General features: G+C 42.3%; 2 protein-coding genes across 2 annotated transcripts in view; both read left to right on the top strand.

The window, feature by feature from the left end:
- The first annotated feature begins 1,274 nt into the window (after nt 1-1,274).
- On the top strand, nt 1,275-3,803 carry LOC128453407 (zinc finger protein 32). Its single transcript, XM_053436298.1, has 2 exons — nt 1,275-1,521; nt 2,165-3,803. The coding sequence occupies exons 1-2, from the start codon at nt 1,347-1,349 to the stop codon at nt 3,160-3,162; spliced, it is 1,173 nt and encodes a 390-aa protein (XP_053292273.1). The 5' UTR covers nt 1,275-1,346; the 3' UTR covers nt 3,163-3,803.
- A 4,828-nt stretch (nt 3,804-8,631) lies between these two features.
- The window catches only part of LOC128453121 (equilibrative nucleoside transporter 1), a 35,155-nt gene continuing 22,757 nt past the window's right edge, over nt 8,632-21,029 (top strand). Inside the window, exon 1 of the mRNA XM_053435828.1 lies at nt 8,632-8,791. The gene's annotated coding sequence lies outside the window, so the exon portion shown is untranslated. The remainder of the gene's footprint in view (nt 8,792-21,029) is intronic.

The raw sequence follows: 21,029 nt of genomic DNA, 5'->3' as shown, positions 1-21,029 counted from the left end.
GGCTACACTCATTAAGTCACTGCTGCACGAGGAGAGGTAACATATAGCCAAATAACAACATGAAACAGCAAAACCCTCAAATTATCTGAGTGCTGAATACAAACCTGTTGACTGTCACAGCAACATAAAATCATTCTCACTCATTTTGTTTTATTTTTTGCAGACTTTTTTGTTTTTGTCTATTCGAACCTGCTGCAGATGGAGGAGCACAGTGCCAGGTACAGCTCCCATCACGACTGTCCTCTCCTGTCCTTTGAGCTCAGCGTGGGACAGATGGTTGTGTGGGTGTGGACGGAGGGACAGAGCAGGGAGCAGTGGGCACAGGTCACGACTCAGGCTCCTCCGAACAGAAGCCTTTGCTATAAACAAACTGACGCCACTTGTCCAGGGTTTTCAAACCTGGGTTTTATGAGAATGGTCAGATGAACGAGGGACTATAGAGGGCTCCGGTTGGCAGGTATAGGCAGACAAACAGAAAATCCAAACTCTAAATGCACTGAGAGACACTGGGGGACAGAAGCAGAAGCACAAGGTTTGACTGAGGAGAAACAAAGATGAATTGACAGATGACTGAGTGGTGACAGGGCTCAGTGGACGAGGTGAAACAAACCAGGGAGATCAGACAATCACAAAACAGGAAAAATAGACAAAGTAAGTAGAACACCATTCAACACACTTACCTGAGATATCAAAATAAATTAAAAACTCAGTCCCAGGGCCGATCCTGTTTCCCTTTACTTGTAGTTTAACAATAAACTCATATTATCTATAAACAACATGTGATTATCTTTCTCTTCTCAAGAAAACATGCATTTTTATTATTGGGAGACGTTTGCATCCATAAGAAGAAATAAATGGACTATAAATCAAAATTGTAACTTTTCCATCAAGAACAGTATAATATAATATAATATAAGGATAATAATATAAGTTTGGGGATGTACCGATTGCGCTGACAGTTTTTTTTTTATAAGTATACAAGTTACAAGTCATGAATTACTTGAGTTAACTTTGACATATCCGCAAAATTATTATGTTTGGAATATTCCTAAATTGACCTGGGGCGCCAGGCTATTAGTATATTTTTATAAATCCTTAGCAATATAATTATTATTTATCATGTGTCTATATATGTATTTTAATCATGTGTTTTCTTGTTGTGCTGCTCTTTGACGTTGTGCTCTATAAATAAAGTTATTCCACCGCCGCTGTGTTCCTGCAGGGGGCGACAGATCCCTGACATGCGCACTGCGCTTTGTTTATCACCACTTCCGTAGCCTGTCAGCTAACAGCCCAGAGAAGTGGCCCCGTGTAGGAAGCTGCTGTTCCGGGGGGGAAGAGTAAACATGTCCGCCCCGCTGCTCCTCAGGGTTTTCGTGACGGAGAGACTAACAGCTGCCGCCGAGGAGATTCTGCAGGTGTTTGAACGAACCATCGAGAAATACGAGGAAGAAGCTTCCAGGTCCAAACAGGAGAACGCTCGTCTGAGAGGTTTACTGCAGGAGTTCTCCCACCAGAGAGGTCCGTTATAGATGAGATGAATGTTATTATCTGTATTATATTATTATTAATAAACACTGAGTTCCCACTGTCAGGAATCAGCTGTTAGAATATTCCTGATTGTAATGACAGAGGTTTTATTTGTTTTATAAACCTTAAACTCGATTTAAAACAAAACTACAGTCCATGAAATGTTAGGTTCAGATCCCCTGAAGTCCTGAAAAGTAAAATGTTTACTTGTGATGTGTATTTTAAGAAGGTGTTTGTGTTTGAATCGCTAATATGCGCACGTGCACAACATCTGTACCACAACATGGACAACTTGATTGACTCCCTGATTGATGAGAGGCTGATACAAATCTTTAAATATATATATGTGATACTTTTTAAATCGATTACAACTTAGGTAAAGATATTGGTTGATATTTTGATTATTATTTAGTTGTGTAACGTCACATTTTCAATAAGGATCATCCCTCAAACGTTTCTGGTGTAAGTGTAACAATCCATTGATAAATCAGTAAGTTGATTTTAGGGAAATTAACTTACATTTGTCATTGTGTTGAGTAAAACTGTTTATCAGTGGATTCTAGACACTTGAAGGTTGCTGTTACATAAATATTATAGTTGCAGAAGTTTTAAGTTCTTCACCTTTTTGTTCCAGACCTCCCTCCGTCGTCCATCTGTAAAGAGGAAACCCCCGCTGAGCGGCACCACTGTGAGCACGAGCCCAGTCTCAGCCCCAGTCAGACGGAGCCAGAGCCGAGACGCATTAAAGAGGAAGATCAGGAGGTCTGGGCCTGTGAACAAGATGGAGAACCGGCTGGAGAGTTTAGGGATGCTAACGACATGTATCTACCCCTTCCAGCTGTGTGGGACGGACACGAGCAGGAGGACACAAAACCGTCTTCGAAAAGTCCAACTCAAAACAGTGACAGCGAGGACCAGTTCGAGGAGTCACCCGAAACCAAAGCTCTACAGTTCATGCCCCGTTTCGCCCCATTCCCACTTCCACAAACTCAGATCCAAGATGGTCGGGAACACGAACGAGCTGCTGCGAGTTTCACGTCAAACCAAACAAAGACATTTCAAAACCAGGGTTCGATCATCACCTCCAGGGAGTCCGCTGAGGTTTCTCATTTGAGTTCCCTCGCACCTGGCTATCACTGCTACTTGTGCGATAAATCCTTTGCCTCCAAACACCACCTGATAAACCACGCTTTGCGCATGCACTCGATGGATGCAGGTTTCCCCTGTGCTGTGTGCGGAAAGGCCTTGGAGTCCACCGATAGTCTCAACGTGCACCTCAAGTCACACAAGGCCTCCAGGTGCTGTCACGTGTGCGGTAAACAGTGCAACAGCAGCACGGCTCTGGCGGAACACATGACCAGCCACACGGGGGTGAAGCTGCACCGCTGCCAGGTGTGTGGGAAGGAGTGCAGCCGGAAAGGAGACTTAAAGATCCACATGAGGATCCACACGGGCGAGAAGCCTTTCTGCTGCTCCTTCTGTTGTAAGAGCTTCACCCACAGCGGACATCTGAAGAAGCACCTGAGAAGCCACACGGGGGAGAGACCCCACCGGTGTAACGTCTGCGGCAAAGGATATCTACAGAGCGCACACCTCAAGTACCACTTAGGGACTCACACACAGAAATACTGATTTATCCTCATCCACCAGGGCCCACAGCCAATTTTTCAGAAACCGATTACTAACTCTAACTTTAATGAAGGAATAGTCGTCAAGTGCAATTGGAAGTTCAGTGTCTTGCCCAAGAATGCTTTGGCAGGCAGGCCTTAAGGAACCGGGGATCGAACCCCCAACCTACTGATTAGTTAGCGACCAACTCTATCTCCTGAGCCGCTACTTAAATAAGAAGTCCATTGACAAAGTTGTTGTTTAACTTATTGCTTCCTCTCACATTGTTGATCATGATCAGCTATATCACTTGTATAATTCAGACAGTGAAGATGGGCTCTGACCATTTTTCCTCTCCCGCTCTCACTTAGGATTTTCTGAGGTCGTTTTTATTTCAATGCTGATTTAAAATAACATTATTTAAGTTTTGAGAGTTGCTGTCGAAAGGAAGAATTTAAACTTTGACTTCTCTGGTTCAGAAAAACCTTTCTCTGTTAGCGGTTTGATAAATTCTGGCCCGGATGTTTACAACATGTTCCTCTTGGCTGTTGATAAGACCTTTTGTTCTGATGGGAAATCTTTACTCATTAACAACAAACAGAGATGTGCTTTGTTCCAGTAAGAGTAATAACACTGTCGTTGACATAAAAAATAAATAAACCGTCTTTGTCGGTATTCTTTGTTTTTTTATATGACATCGTTTGATTGATGTTGACCCTGTGTGTTGTTTTGATGATCGAGTTCAAAGTTTCTTTAAACAGAACTTAACTGAGAACAAACGGGAACAGGAAGCAAATCTTACTTTATCATGTGAAGTTTGATTTAGCAGGTTTACTGTTCGCTTCTGCAGAATTTTGTCTAGTGCAGATAAAAAAAGACAACGTTCAGACCTGGGAACTGTATTGTTAAACAACAGATTATATTCAGATATATTCTGGATCATTTTTGTATTGTTATTGCTAATAACGTTATAGGAACTGTGTAATTTGATACAAGTTATAGGAAAAAGTAAATTTTCCTTTTTTAAATCATGGTGGGAAAAAGAAAAAACACTTTTTAAAAATCTTTTCTGAAGTTGATATGAACGTGGAAATTATTTACACATCTAGAAAAGCTTAGCGTCATGTTTGTCATTGTCTGATCAATTTAAGTTTAATATTCACCCACTGTTTTTGGTCTCAACCAACTCCTGAGGAGAGTATCAGGTTGTTTAGCTTCTTTGCTTTACCTACTTCACAAGCTAGTTGCTTTTTTTTATCTGCTTTTTACAGAAAATATGGGGCATAAACCAAAACAATTAGCTAAAAAGCACTGCAGAGCTCAACTTCCATTTATTGTTATTTTGATCTTTAATATCCAGCAGAGGTCACTGTGACAGCTGTTATTTTCTTTTGGTGATCATTTGGTAACATCAGAAAACATCTAGCAGCTTTATGCAGACTGCTAAATTGACGTGTGTGGTTGGTGCAATATTTGCATTCACACTGCATATGAGGTCACATGAGTCTGTGAATTATGAATCTGAAACATCCCACTACGTCTTTGATTTCATTTGCATCTATTGATTTATATCTTTTTAGGACCGGATCTGCCACAATGCATTCCAGAGGGAGGTCAGAGAGGAGGGTTTTTCTCATCATCCTCACTAAAAACAAAGCAAGCATGTCTCCTGACCCCAGTCAAACTGACTTCAAACACTTCAAGTTCAAAGTCTCGGAAGTATTTTGAAAACACGTCATCATTGTTTGCTGCTGTGAATTCCTTTGGGGGGAAACTATAACTTAAAAGGGTCAGAATGACCTTGAATTAACTGCTGGGATTCTCACGTTGGCTTAATTTCTTTCTAAAGAACTGTTGAAATAGTTTAGACTTACAGAAACACGTCTGCACATTTGTGTGAAATGTATTAAAACTGAAATGAATTGTAAAGGCAAAGAGTAAATATAATATAATTCAAATCCCCTGTAAAGACACACACACACATACACACACACACACACACACACACACACACACACACACACATATATCACTATAAATGTGTTTGTCTGTATTGTCATTCACTATCATTACGGACTTCTAACTCATTATTTAACACACTTGCACTAAACTACATTATAGATGTCCTAAAGCTACATGTACGTAATGTTTATATACCTCAGCTTAAATATTACATATTATACAACCAAACAGAAAAACGATCTTTTTTAATCAAATTGAATGTTTTTCTAAATGATTATTCCTTCATATTTTTTAGTTTTGGTTTTATTATTACATTTTGATCTGTTCATGAATTGCTTTTATTTCTTATTTGCACTAGTCTCTATAGTCATTTGATAAAGTCAGCTTCTCTGACCTCTCACTTGCTGAATCCCTTCCTATAAATACACAAATACAGTTTGTTTGATCAATGGATTATTTTAAATTCAGTCCTGGTCTGAGAGGAACACGATCCACCAGTAGGTGGCAGTGCAGGAGCCTCTACGCATCGAACTATTTCCTGGAGTTCACACAGACTTGTCCAAGCGTTTGAAACAAAGCGAGCAGAAGGGAGGTGTTTGCTGTTTGACCTTGTTTGTATCACATTACTCAAGTGATGAAATATTTTCCTAAGATACTGAACAATTCCACTATTATCTGGAACATTTAGCTGATCTTGCAAACCTCACTGAAATGTTATTTCATTAAACTCCACTTTAGGGAGAAGCTGCTCCAGCTCCATGTTTTGTCCCAAGCTCTCATTCCAAATGCAACAGGTTCATCGTTATTCCACGACTTTATATCCGTTTATCTACTTCTCAATGTCATGGAATCGCAGCAGCAAAATGAAATTCACAGTCACCAGGATTGAGCCATTAAACCCAGTCCTTGTGGTTTAACGAAGGACCATTAAGGCATAAAAAGCTGAGCTGGGACCGCTCCCCGGTGGCCTCTATCTCACACAGGAGCTCATTCAGGAATCTCTGTGTTTGGGAAGCTGCTTCGGGTGATTTAGAGTCTAGATTGTAGAGCTAAAGGGCTAATCGGGCCCCAGTGACCTCCAAGCCTAAAACCAACTGCCTCTAATCTGGTTATGCAATCCTCCCCTATAGACCCTGGATCGCCTGCAACCCGCCCTGGAACCTCTGGGTACAGTTTCCCACATGTCAGCTCAGCTCTCGTCCAAAGCCAAAATCCAGTCAGACGTTTTTTTTTGGAAACATCATGACCTCGAATCACGTCTTAACTTCAGAAGGTGCTAGCCTGAGCTGCAGGGTGTCGTTGCACTGAACTGTACATTCCTCTGCATTTGACCCAGACTGACGTTATTACAGCAAATTGCCCCGTTCTTTTCTGATGTAAAAAAAAGGAAGAAAAGGGGGCAAGAGGTTAATCTTCTGTGGAGTCCAGGGACCTGGAGGGATTTTCTTTATGTGGGTCAGACTGGGTCTCACAGATTAAAATGACACGGGTCCACACCGATAGGTTTTTCTGTGTGTGGGTGTGAGAGAAAGTGACATTTTTGCACATACGCGATGTTTTCGAAAGCGGCATTCATTAGGAATTCCTCCGGCCTTTGGGTTGCATAACTGGGTCATTGAGTTACTTCACCTCGACGCCCAGTAAAGTTTCTGCGCAGGACCGAGCCGGCTTCAAGAATCTGAGGGGAATCCAGAATGTACTGTACGCCCAGGTGGTGATGGAGTTTACTGCAGAGAGGATGAATGGATGGAGGAGGAGATCTGACAGGATCGCCCTCATGGGTTCGATGTGGAGGAGGAGGAGGAGGAGGAGAGGGAGAACATCTGGTAGACATCCAACAAACTGCAGGGTTGAGCAATGGAGATACACATTTCTACAAGCAGAGCTTTACTGTATTTATGTTCCTGTTGTTCTAAATCATTTCACACATCTGCTGAAATGTGGGCGTCTCAGGGAGAAGACATTGTCAGACAGGAAAATCAAAGTGATTCATGTTTTCTTTTTATTGGATAAAGACTTTAACATCGATGTGAAAGTGCAGATTTCTGTTTTTTATTTCCCAGTCATGCTGTTATGTATTAGTTCCACTGCGTAAACTCAACGATGTTTATTTTGTGGAAATCCCTGAGGGGGGGGGGGATCCAGAGAATACATTTCCCCTGTTGTTTATTCTCTATTGCTAATCCCAGTGTATATAAATCACATGCTGGACCTTTCATACAGCGAAGGGCTCGGCTATTAAAAGCAGTGAGAGTGAGTGACGCTGCTGCGGCTACAGTTGTGTCAGTGGACGGGAAGAGTTCCAATCACAGTTTCCTCACAACCCCCCCCCCCCCCCCCCGACACAGATCTGATTACTGGCTCAAGTGAAGCCTCACCTGTCGTCTCTTGCTTTATTTATACAGTCAGATTCACTAGATGATTTTAGTCAGGAGCATGGACGACAGATATGGAAGGGTGCCCTCACAGGAAGGCTACGTTAAGCCCTTGTCAGACCAAGGGAACTGGGAACTTTCTCCGGAGGTTCCCTTTCACACATGCACAACACAGCAGGAGATTCTCCTCAGCAGGAGCAGGTTAGATGTAACATATTCATTCTGCCGTGGAGGTAACTATTTCTCACATCCTCTGGACCTTCTGCAGACTTTATTGTAGGGGACTGGCTGGAGAAAGTCAGCAGAGTGTCCCAAGTCTCTCATTGCAAACATTCAGTCCCTCCAGAGAAGGTCAGGAGGATCTCCAGAGCTCAGTGCATGTCTGAAAGCAGCTTTACTGTGAGATGCCCCAAAGGGAAGTTTTTAAGAGGAATCATTGGGAGGGTTTTCAATCCACCTCCTCCATTTGTCCCTCTCCTCTCAGTACAACTATCAGATTGACCCCAGCTGTCCTATTGATATGCTTTTTCATTAATTCCCACTTATCACAAGTTCACAGTTAATACTGACATTCATCTCACTCACTGTTATGTACTGGTCCACATGTGAAGCTGTATGATATATACTTTTTAATGAAGACCTTTAATGGTTTTGTTCACGCACCCATAGCACTGATGATACTGACACTCTATCTTCACCCAGAGTGCTCTTCTTGCGTAAGAAGAGCAGAGTCTGTTCATCTAAAGATCTGAGCTCTGTGGCCTCACCGTCCACACTGACCACTTCCCTGTGACTTGCACTTTGTACCGTGAGAAGAAAAGAAAGAAGAAGAAACGTCTCGTACTGCTGCTGAGCTGCCAGCTCATAGCAGTGTGTGTTACAGAGCCAGTCCAGGATTTGTTGTATGGGAAAATATATTTTGAGTGGAGCAACATACGTCTCCACTCTCTGATCCAATATCTGGCTTGGGGACTCTGACGCATGTTTGAAAAGGGATTATAGTCTGGTGGTTTATTTGTAAAAATCCAATGTAACCAGCTAGTCTGCTATTTGTCAGAATCTGGGCCAGTCATGGAACCCCCCTGCCTCCCCCCTGCCTCCCCTCTGCACCCCTGCAGCCTCACTCTCTCTCTCTCTCTCTCTCTCTCTCCTCTTTCTCTATGTGCCAGCTGCACGGATCCATACACAGCGCTGAGTTGAGTTTTGCTGCTGAGCGAGAGAAAAAAGAAAACAAGACGAATGCATGCATGAGCGTTGTTGCCTACGCACGGACGTGCTGCTCACATGTGAGGGCATCGCAGGCCGGTTATATGAGGGTAAGTGTGTGTGATACTCATGCATCATGCGATAGCAAAAAGTAAAAGGCGTTGTGCAGCGTGTGCCAAAGATACTGAGCTGGTGTGGGAGGTGGGGGAGTGGGGGTGTAGCGTGGAGGGTAAGTGCACCTTGTTGTGCTCGCTGCGCTCAGCTGGTGTAGGAGCACCAGGAAAAACGGTGACAAGGTCAAATGGTCATGAAGGCGCAGTGCGCTGCAGCCTGGACGTGACCGGAGCATCGTATGAAACTGTGCCAGCTGATGTGTGACTGAGTGTGTTTGCTGATAGCTGTTCTAGATATGTGACCTCAGACTGTGTGAATGCACGAGTGCTGCTGCTCTAATGGTCCGACTGTACTTGGAAAATCTCTGTCAGTAATTCAGCAGCGGACAATGTTGTTGTGATCGCTGCGGAGGGGGTTGGAATCTTACCTGACTCAAGGTTACTATGAGCCAGAGGGACACACACACACACACACACACACACACACACACACACACACACACACACACACACACACACACAAATACCCAACCCTTAACCTAATTCTGACCCTAAAAACCATCAGGTCTATGCTCAAAATGTTGCAAGCACACACACAGTCCGGTTGTCATAACATTGAACAACACTGATTTCCTGGAGACTAGTGACCACAACTACTGCCACAACTCTCCTAGTACTTGCCTACCCCATAATGTGACTGTGTAAATTGATTTAGGTCCCCACAACAGGAGTAATACCTCGACCACACACACCTCTCCACAGTCAGCTTGGCACCAGGTCGGTGGAGTGTGTTTGATAACTTTCGAAGCTGCTTGCTTATCAGCCGTCCTGTGGCTTTGAGAAAGTTGCTCTTCTCACAGTGATAAGCTGGTCTGTTGTTGTCTGTTGTCACCTGCAGTGAACAGCACCGACCACGTCAACGGGATAAAAGTTCCAGATGCTCAGCTCCACTTCGAGAAAGCCAGAGCTGAGAGGGTGGAAGCTCCATAGAGAGTCACATAATGAGCAGATTGATTTTAACAACTAGTTCATTGTTTTTGAGTAAGTAACCATTTAAAAATAAAGCAGACAATTAAAAGTTATATCATTAACCCCTGACACCCTCATCACTCACATCATCAGAGGTTATTTTCTCTGACTTAATCATAGACTGTAAATAAAGATGCTCGTTTCCACTTCTTTCTTCAAAAATGAAAATCAAAGGTCACGGACATGAGGTTGGAGTTAGCGGTGTCATGTGTGAGAGACTTGGAGTAAGACACTGAACGTCCTGTTGCCTTGTGATCATCCATTAGTGCTGCCTTCATCTCTGAACACGGCTGCTCTCTCCCTTTAAGCGTCTCTCTCTCTCTCTCTCTCTCTCTCTCTCTCTCTCTCTCTCTCTCTCTCTCTCTCTCTCTCTCTCTCTCTCTCTCTCTCTCTCTCTCTCAAACACCTGATGTCCCAGCAGGACCTTGTGTCCCGAGACAACCAGACCACTATAATTAGAGAGTTGTATCTGAAGACACGCAGGCCGGGGCAGCAGCACTGTAATGTGAGGCAGTGCTGTGAAACCAGGTGACCCCGACTGGATCATTAAAGGGCGTCATTGTGTTCATATAGCAGACGCCCTGTGGAACACAAGGTCTGGAATATTGATGAAGCAGGGAGATTTCCTCAGGGCACATCAGGGAAACAGAGAGGAGCAGCCCATGGCCTTGTTACCCCAACTGCAGATATATATTTTTATGCTGGATATTTTCCCCTCTGATTTGCCCACATGGCTTTCATCAGGTTCACTTCCTTTTACTAAATATTTCCATCGAGACAAGAACACATGAAATACCAGAGAAGAACAAAGTAAGCTGTGACGTCATCGCTACACAGAAACTAGAGTTTTTGACTAATCTGCACTTTGCAAGGCGTTTGTTTAAATCTCCATAAAACAAGGACAAGAGGACAGGGGCACACCAATCAGTTTACTACTACTCTGGGATTCTTTTGTAACTTTTTTAGCCTGTGAAATTGCAAAATATAGAAAAGAAATCCATGGTTAAATCTTTATATTCGATTCGCGATCATATAACAACCACACAATCAGGAAATCCACAAACGTCAGGGGCAGGAACTGGTAAAAGTTTCTCTAGCACCATGGCTCTATAAGGTTATTTGGTCAGTCCACCACTTTGGTCCATGCAGCTTTATATATGTCAACAAATATTGGATGGAGAGATGAATTTCTGTTCAGACATTCATCGAGCCCAGAGGATGAATCCTAATGACTTTAGTGATCAACTGACATCTCCTCAAGCAACATTAGCAAGTTAAAATGTTCAATTATCCAGTGAAATATCTCACATCTACTGATTTCCAGTGGGGCCAGATTGGCTGAGGGAAGGAAAAAGGAAGGGATTCAAACTGAAAACACCCCTGTAGTAGTAACTTTAGAATTCTGATTTAAGAAAAATGCAATGTTGAAATTCTTAAATCATATTTGTTCAGAAAAGAGCTTTCCTCGGGTCAGTTTAGTTTAAACATGCTGGAATGTGGTCTTAGCAACTTTCCATAAGAAAATAAGCTTGGGTTTGTTTTGACACCTTGAATAAAGCAACACACACACACACGCACACACACAGACACACACACACACACACGTATCAGTTTGTTGAGTTTAAAGGAGGCAAACTGGGGAGGATTGGGTTTTCATTAGCAAATATTCACACAGATTTATATTCATCACACTGATTAAATGAATACCATAGTTCAGAGAATGTGGGATAATGTTTCTGCATAAAGACTGAGAGGGTAAGAAAGATATTTTTTCATGAGGGGATGAGATTATAATCCCCCTAATAGTTCAGAAAAACAGGGAATAATTAGAAACATATGTTTAGAGGTTTGGAATCTTCAAAAAATATTTATCTTTTAGTTTTAATGCCAATACTCTGGGCCTAGGCTTTTGGTTCCTATCCAGGTTTTGCAGGATGTGTTCTAATCGTGTCTGTGTGGGTTTTCTCCGGCTTCCTACCACAGTCTGAAGACATGAATGTTGAAATTCTAAATTGACTGTAGCGTTGAATGTGTGTGTGAATGACAGTTTGGCTCTGGATGTTGGTCTGGCGATAGACTGGTGACCTGCCCAGTCCCCCCACTGCTCGTGCCCAATGTCAGCTGGGATTGGCTCCAGCATCCCTGACCCCTGACGGAGGATAAGTGGTATAAATGGATGGATGTTCTGTCTGGGTCCTGCAGCCCATTTGTCCAGTTGGATACTTAATGACTTTTCCATGAGAGTTGTGTTACTTTGATCTAATTACATGTTTTAGAAATCTGCTACAGAAAACAGGGGAATTGCTTCTGTTTTGTGAGACAAAAAAATTTGAAATGGAATGTCAAGAAAAATACAATGATTCAAATGTTTGATTTCTGAGGTAAATGTCAGATGTAGTACAGATAGGGTTCGGCCTTTTTAGTCACATGTTCACTGAGACAAAAGTTCTCACACTCGCTATGTACTAGGCGTGCTACTATAGTATTCCACTAGGGGGCACACAACAGAACTCAGACTGTATTCTGTAAATAAGAACAAAGCGAGGCCTCCGGCTACTTCTGAGATCACGACAGGAAAAGAGGTTCGTGGCTCCATCATGGCTGGTTTGTGAAATCAACAACATTGTGATGGAAAGGACATCTCCAGCCTCAGGGAATCTTCACGGTGATGGTTAATAACTAAGAATCATGGGAGCTGGAGGAAACGTGCTGCAGGCCCCGTGCATCCAGCCCACTGACCTCCATCCTTACTTTAAAGGTCACACTCTCACGCACTGGCACCAAACACACCAGACATATGTAATGAGCATGATTCCCATGCAGGGTTGAAGCTGTGATCACATTGATTGTTTGTTCTGCTGTAGGTTTCCAGCTTGTTCTGTCACAGACCTTCATATGTGTTGGACCTGCTGACAGAAGTTTGTGGTGGTCCCTTAAAACAGCTGACAGCCAACACCAGTAACATTTATGATGTCAGCACTTTTTGCCTTTTTGCCACCATGTGCTACAAACTAAGCGCCTGTCGTGTTTACTTTTGATTCTGAGAAGGGAAACTTGTGTTGTGTGAGAACGAGCCAAGACCGCACACAGAGTTTGGGTTGTGAAACTCGAAGGATTAAAGTCAAGGTGGATTAGAAGGTCGGGATAATATTTTCTGTACAAGCCTGTATATGTGTTTTCTAATGTTGGCTAAAAAAAAACACCATCTACAGGTCGGAGAAAGTTACATGTTGTCCTTCAGTCTAAAAGAACATACGTGTAATATGTCCTGTCCCTCAGATATGACTCGTATATGTCGTGGAACGGTCAATGATCGTTTCAGTACATTGTTTGGTCAGTGTGTGTTCGGCCTGTGAGTTCTCAGACTCAAGACCTAGAAGCTGTAGAATAATGTTGTTGCACTCTTTGACAAATGAAGCGCTCGCTGACAGAGCTCTGTTTGGGGAACACAAATTCACAAACACACATTCACACACACCCTCCTTGAGGTTTGAGGTTATTTTTGTTGATTCTGACATCAATGTGGCTGCGACTGCTTTGCTATTCTAGACGACCACAGCTGGACTCAGCTTCCTGTTCAGTCTTGATGTAATAAAAACAACGCACCGGGAGCCTGACCTGGTTTAAGACCCAAAACTCTGAAACCACACGACCTGGATATAAACTGTCCATACGTCTGTCTCTCTGTAAGCAGCTGTTCTCTGTAGTCTTTGTTTCACACTGATGCTACGGGGTAAATATGTTTCACTCTGTTTTATTCAGATCCTGGTCTAGTGTCATTTTACCTGGACCATATTAAATGTGTTCTAAATGGCATTCGGGGTGATGCAGACGTTTGGATCTGGATCAGGGGGAAGATCAAGGAATGTTTTTTCCGCATTTTCAGATCCAAATAAGATCTATTGAATTTAAATGTGGCTTTGCTAGGAGACTGCTGGGCAAAGTGTGGGCTCTCTCAGTGACTGGTTGTTTTTCCAAAAGCTGTGAAGGGACTTTAACAGGACTGTGTGTTTTTCACTATTACACCCTCCCTGTCCCCCCCGGAGCCATGAAATACATCATAAAACTGAGTGTGGGGCATGTTCTCCTCTGAGGCCTTACAGACAGATTGAATTCATCTTCCCTCCTCAGAAGACATTTGCAAACCATTATTAGCATTATTAAATCCACCTGCTGTCTTTGCTGTTCCTCTTGTGTTCCTCTCACATTCATTCTTTTCACTGCACGTCACCACTCACTGATCTATCGACCCAGTTGTGCAGTTGGTTGAATAAGTGTGTCACATCCCTCCAATGAATGTGGGCTGCATGTGTCTCATCGTGCTGCATGAACACGAGAGAAACACTACAGGTTTGCTCTACGGCGCCACTAGTGGTGAGAATCTCCACAGTTTACCTTTAATCTGAAGTGACAGACTTCATTCAAAGAAGTTTCGTGTAAATAGAACCGAACCAGCTAAGTTACAGAAATAGATGAAAGGGAGACATCCTGTTGCCTAACGTTGGTCTACCTTGCTATTCTTTTTTATTGTTATCTGTAAAAACCAACCTGTGTCGGGCTTCCAAGTGTAAACCGGTTTCACCTTTCATTGTGTCGTGACCCCGGAGCAACGTAAGGGATGCACGACTAAAAACAGCCCTGGTGCAACAACCAAGCTGTGTCTGAAATGCAGTCATGTGACTTGAACTCAATTTGAGAACATGAAAGTTAATCATCTTTGATAGTGACGTTGAAACGTTACTTTTGGATCTTGCCTGGTAGAAATGTGGAGTTGAACCGTGCATGTCAGGGTGACATTTCCCCACGCGGTGCTCGTCGTGCATGAGGCAGATGCGTCTCACTTGATCATACGGGTGTCATGCAACCATGTGTCCGTACACAGCTGAGGGATCTGGTGACCGCCTGTGAAATTGCATTAACCCCAGCCTGTAAAATACACCACATACATTATAGATATGTAGCTGTTTTGCCAATTTTTTGGGGGGAAAGAGAACGTATGGGAATGTTCTTTAACTGGAGACTCTAAAATGCCCGTATGTCTAAATGGTTGTTTGTCCCTGTGTGGCCGCTTGAAGAAGTAAAGTCTGGAGAATGTCTGCACAACTGGGTCCGGACATTATCAGAGTTCGTCTTTGACATTTGAAGAACACATCAGGTGATCATGTGTTTTTGTTTTCAGCACATCAACACTGGCATTAGTCTGTATCACCAAAAAAACGCTGGCGACCTGCCCAGGGTGTGTCCTGCCTCTTGCCCCAATGCCAGATTTTCACATGACCGTGAAAGGATAACCGATATAAATAATGAATGGATGGACATCAGCAAACTATTGGAAGAATAGTCCATATATATATATGAAGAGTTAAAGTCATCAAAAGTTTGCTTTGTGGACACCTATAGACATGATATATATTTTAAAAGGAGATAAACACAGCTATTTGCCCCTTATTCGATTTTGTTGTAGTTTTCTTCAGCAATTCTAACATTGAGAACGTCTTCGTGGGTCTGATGGCTCCAGCAGATGACCTCCAGCTTCCAGACACTCGAGGAAACAAGTGGAGCGGGCTCAAGGTTCAATGGGCTGGTGTATCTGTGGGACTGGAAAGTACGACTGGTGCCGTCTCACGCAGCAATCAAGAGAACAATTGAGTAATGGGTTTCGAATGGGCAAACAAGATGTTAAATGGACACGCCAAAGAAATCACAGAAACTGGCCACGCTCCAAAATCCCTAAGAAAAATAAAACTTTGCCCTCAGTTACTTCTGCTTGTGCTATTTTCCATGTGAGGACGGGCCAACAGGATGGCTGATAACCTGTGATAAGATGAAGGGATGGGCCAGGAAGAGGACTGATAAGATGATTTGAATTAAACAGAGTGACAAAGAAACACAAATCACTGAGGAGACGAAAACATCGCTAGGTGGAAACAAGATTTACTGCAGGAGCAGAAGAATGTCAACAGCTGAGAGTGTCAGCGGGGAATTCAGATTTCCTGAATTGGTCTAACAGGTGATGTTATGCAGATGGGAACATACTGTACAAACATACTGTACAAAGAAAACCCATCTGATTCCCTACATCCACGTTACACACTGCTGCTGTGTGGTGAATCGGACAAATTGTCACGTGTGCAGCAAAAGGACCGAGCAGACACACAAAAACCACCTGAACACCTCACATGCTGGTTCAGACTGGGATAATCCCAACAGCATAGCAACCACTAACATGTTGTTGATGATAAAACACCTAATAAATCATTAATAATAGAATTGAGTTACTGTAGTAGTATTTCCTCTATGACTCACAAGTTAAACTTCTGCCAATGTACTTTAAACACTCTGAGAGGACGGAGATTGTATCATTCAGTCAGCAGGAAACTATTTGTAGCAGCTTGTCCCAAAAACTGTGATTGCAATTCATGACCCGTTTGTGTTTTGCAAAAAATGTGGAAACAACCAACAAGTAACTAAGTGACAATGATGATTTTATATCTAGATAACCATTACCACATGTAAGGCAAGGCTCACTTCCAGCTTGATTCTAAGTAAAAGTTTCAAAAACCCCTTTTTATTATTATCATGCAGCAAACACATTGCATCTCATTCGCCATTTTGTTGTGAAACATGAGCGTGAACCTAAATGAGCTGTTGTATTGAACTGAATTCTAAACCAATCAGTGTTCGTGGGCAAAGACTAGACTGTATTGAGATGTATAACAGTAAGTTCTAGTTCATGAGGGAATACGTTGTTTGTAACATCACTGATTTGGGATTTAACCTCAAATCACGCTCGTAAATTGAACCATGTTTGACTGCAGATGTTTTCTGGCCACAGGAGTCAGGTTTGGATTTAACCTCAAAACCCTCTGGATCTGACCCTTGCCATCAGGACAACAACTGTTGCTGCACATTTAATTCACAGGGAAATGAGAGGAAGGCTCGCCCACACAGCTCCTCCACCTCATATCAGAATTTCATCTGTAACCGTTGCATAAGTCTGACATTCTTCTGAGCACTCATAGGAGGAAGATGAAGAATTCATCGTTGGCCAAAATGATAGATGTGAACTCCTCTGGGTAAATATTTCAGCTACGTGCTCCTAAATCTATCAGACACATTGGCAGTGTTGCTTTATTTTTTTAGATAAGCTGTAAAGATGGAAGGAGGGAACGAAACGAAATTCAACAGATAAAAGTTGATATATTTCTGTGAGGGTTTGGGGCGAGTTCCATGGACACAGAGAAGAATGTGAGCCGCAAGCCATCACAGCTGCAGACAGATGGGGACTAGTGCCAATTGGTGACTTAAACTGCACTTAAACTGAAGAGGTGAATGCTCTTGTCCCTAAATGCACCACTGGATTGATTGAAGGGAACTCTTTGTCCGTGCAGCTGCAGCTTTGGGCTTCGACCATCGTGACAGGGATTTGATACCAGTGCGTGACCTCTGCAGACCACTCACACTCTGCTGGGAATTCCAAAGGGCTCCAAAGGTAAAGATGAGGAGGCATTTCAGACCTGCAGGCCTCCCTGAGGAGTTTTCTTTTCTTTGTTTTCCTGTCTTCGTCGCCTCTCTCCAAACCTTAATCCTCCTGAACAGAGCCGGGTCTCCAAAGTTCCTAATCTCAAATGGGATTTACTTCGACCTGTCTGTGTCCCCTGAGCCATGTCGGGCTTGAAGAGGCCATCCACTGGAATTCCTCTTTTCTACCTATGTCCTCTGAAACCTCAGGGTGTGTTTAGAAAGCCACTTCCAGCCCATTCATGCCATGCCCTCCAGCTCTCCCCCGGCCCGACTCGTATGCCTCCTGACTTCACAAGATGTTCTCGATTTAGACGTGTACGATGTTTATTTGCTCATAAGCTTGTGTTCTAAAAATGGGGGTTAGAAGGAACTGTCTGGGGTTCAGCAGGAAGCAGAGGAGTTGACCACATAGGATTTTTTGTCCGACAATAGAAATGCATACAAACACGCAAGGAAAAGGAGGCAACTGAAAGTTCCTCTGTGTTCTTCCTCACATGCATGTTACATACCACGGGGAAATGTGGATTTGTCAAAAGGTTGCTGAATGCTCAGCTTCTGCAGACATTATAAATAGCGTCACGGAAAATCTACATTTTATAATCGCATAGGTGTTACAGAGAAGAGATAAACTGCTTTAAGACGTGCACTGAACTTGGGATATTCTCCTGATAAGTATCCAATGCTGCTGTTGGAGTTTACTCAAATGTCTGAGTCAGATGCTCCAGACACTTTCTGGAGTTTTCCCCGCTGGCAGAACCTCAACCACACAAACACCGGTTCTAGTTTTGCAGTCCACGTTTGTTTTCCTCTCTGTCCTCTTTCTTTAATTTCCGCTCCAATTTCACATGTCTGCACAGAACCGGAGTAAAAACAATCCTCTCGATTTGTTCCTGTCTCTGCTTCACTCTTTCCCTCTTCGTTTTTCATCTTCTTCTTTCCTCCACTCTCCATCTCTTTCTCTCTCTCTCTCTTCTCTGTGGAAATAAACAGTCAAGGCTGTGCCCTGACACAAGGGTAAACTGCTGACTGACTTTCCGCTCTGGCTACACGAGCCAATAAACAAGTGTGAGGCTCAGACAAACGAGCGAGGCAGTGGACATATTCGACTGCATCAAAATAAAGACGCTGATGAAATGAAGTGAGGCTTTGTGTCTTTGTGTCTTCACACCTGCGCAGAGACACAGTCGTCCCTCAGTTCTCCGCGGCTCCAGCCTCTTCTCGTTGGGGTTTGGGTTAAAGCGAGGACGCAGACGCACCAAAGCTCCTTCACAGATGATTTGTGTCACAGAACCGCAGCCGGCTTTTTTTAGACGGGGGAGACAGGGTGTGGATGACTGTGTACCTACCACGACTATATGAGCAAACAGAGGAGACCAACACTTAGTGTCCAGACTCAGACACGGCGCAAAAAACAACGCCTCGGCATGGCCTCACGTGTTGTGATGAAATTATACATTGGTGTGAGTTCTCACAGACACTTAGGAAAGCAATATGTACTCAAAAAGCAGTAAAAGAAACGACTGTTATGTGTTTACTTAGTCGTTTTCACGGCTCTCGTGTCAGGTTAAGAATTTCTGTATTTGTAATTGCTATTTGTACAGGAAGTAACTTCTGCTTTCTCGTAAGTTGCATGAAAACAAACTCCCTTCAGGCAAAGCCTTCTTTCCTCTTTCATTAGCTCTCTGGTTTGTCCTTGACTAAACGCCTGACACTGGGAAACACAGTCAGCATTGACCTCTTGCATGAAATCACATGCTACTTTTGAAGAGACACTGTGATCAAACAGCAAACAGCTCCCTCCATGCACATCCACATTTCCTTATTTCTTTGGAACAAACTTTCCTTGTGCGTTCAGGGCGGTTTGAGAAAACAGCTCATCAGACTTTCCAATGAATTATTTTTGTTCTAGTGTTTCAAGCATTCTTTTCTAAGAGCATGACTCCGGTCATTGGAGAAAAAGAAACAATCATATAAAGATCCAGGTGAAAAAACTAAGGGGTCAGACGAAAGGAAATTACATACGATTATAATCACAAGAATGCCTCTAAGTAGAGAACAGCACCAACAGTCCTCCAGTACATTGTTGTCATGCAGATCCATGAATTATTCCCCGGGAAAACCTTGAAAATGTCAACAACAACAACAAAAACAACAACAAAAAATGCTTGACCGTGCAATGTTAAAGAAAGCGAAACATATTCCTGGACCCAACCCCTGATCTGGATTCTTCCCTGGATCTTAATGCATCCCTCCACCAAGTTTTATGTCAACTTACTTATGAACAACAAATGAACAAACAGAAAATATATATATATATATATATAACTATAACCTCCTTAGGAGAGGTGAAAAAATATTTAATAAATAAATTACACAAAAATAAGCTGAGGATCAAAACTGTGAAGCTATGGCACATGGCCGAAGAACAATCTGGCAGAGAGAATGTGAAATATATATAATTTGTTTATTTTTGAATATTAAAGCCATTAAAAACTTTGCAAACTGAAAAAAAATCATTTATTCAATATTATTTTTAGAGCAATTTTCACACAGGTTAGTGCTGTTTAGAATAAAAATCCACAATTGACTGATGAGTCGTAAATAAGACAAATTCATAAAAAGGCTGATAATGAAATTCAGTAAAAAAAGATTTAAAGGCATCAATAACTAAATAAACAAGGTTTATTAAATAAAAGAACAGGTCAGCAACATAATATTCATAACAGACCAGTAAAATGTAATAAAGTTTATGAAACTTGATGCATTAAAGTACTGTGTATAAAACAAACTTAATATTAATCGGAGCTCATGAGAACTTTACACAGTTTTATAATCCATGAACAAAAAATCAGCCATATAAACGTTATGAAGGAATGTGGGATCACTATAATCAGTGAATGTCGGGAAGCTGCATCTTTGATATCACAACCAGATTATCACTGGATGTTTCTGCTCATCTATCGACACACAGAGGTTCTTCTTCTTCACAGCTGGTTGGGAAACTCTCTAACAGTTGGCAGAGAGTTGCACATTCAGAGAGTAATGGGCTGCAGATGACATTTTAATGTCTTCCCACATCAAAATACGGAGAAATGTCCCCCCGCCTCCACATGACTGATGCTGCTGCCGCCTTCAGAGACTGCATGGAAATCAATCTGATAGCAGTTTATTAGGTACAACTATAGATAATAGTAAGACAGGATTGTAATAGGTTCTACATTCATGGTTGTTATAATGTTAAGTAAAGAGGTGTTTATTCAGATGTATGGCTGTTTTAGATGAAGTTGAATTGCATTGCAAGATACAGACAGGTGTTTATATTATTCTCTCTAATTGATAGTCCTGGCTGTCTTTGGAAAAATCGGTGTTTTCTCCTAGGTCTGATCTTACCCTCTATTATAACCATCTTATAATGTTTTATTCTAATTTGTTTTTATCATTTTCTAATCTGTATAGGTGCTCTTTTGTTTTGTGATCTTCAAATTGCTTTTGAATAGTTTCTTATTGTTTGCTTGTTTTTAACTTTTTCCTGTTGTTTACCTCATATTTTTCATCTTTAACTTGTTATGCACCTTGTGGCTGTTTTTTTTATTTGAATTAGAAATAGACTTCATGTGCTCTAGTTTATTTTTAACCAATCTGTACTTATTCTTTCTCGGGGAATTTGTTTTTTAGAAAATGT

The sequence above is a fragment of the Pleuronectes platessa genome, chromosome 12, assembly GCF_947347685.1.
Source record: "Pleuronectes platessa chromosome 12, fPlePla1.1, whole genome shotgun sequence".
Taxonomy (NCBI): domain Eukaryota; kingdom Metazoa; phylum Chordata; class Actinopteri; order Pleuronectiformes; family Pleuronectidae; genus Pleuronectes; species Pleuronectes platessa.
The sequence above is the reverse complement of the archived record's forward strand: the minus strand, read 5'-3'. Positions and strand labels throughout refer to the sequence as shown.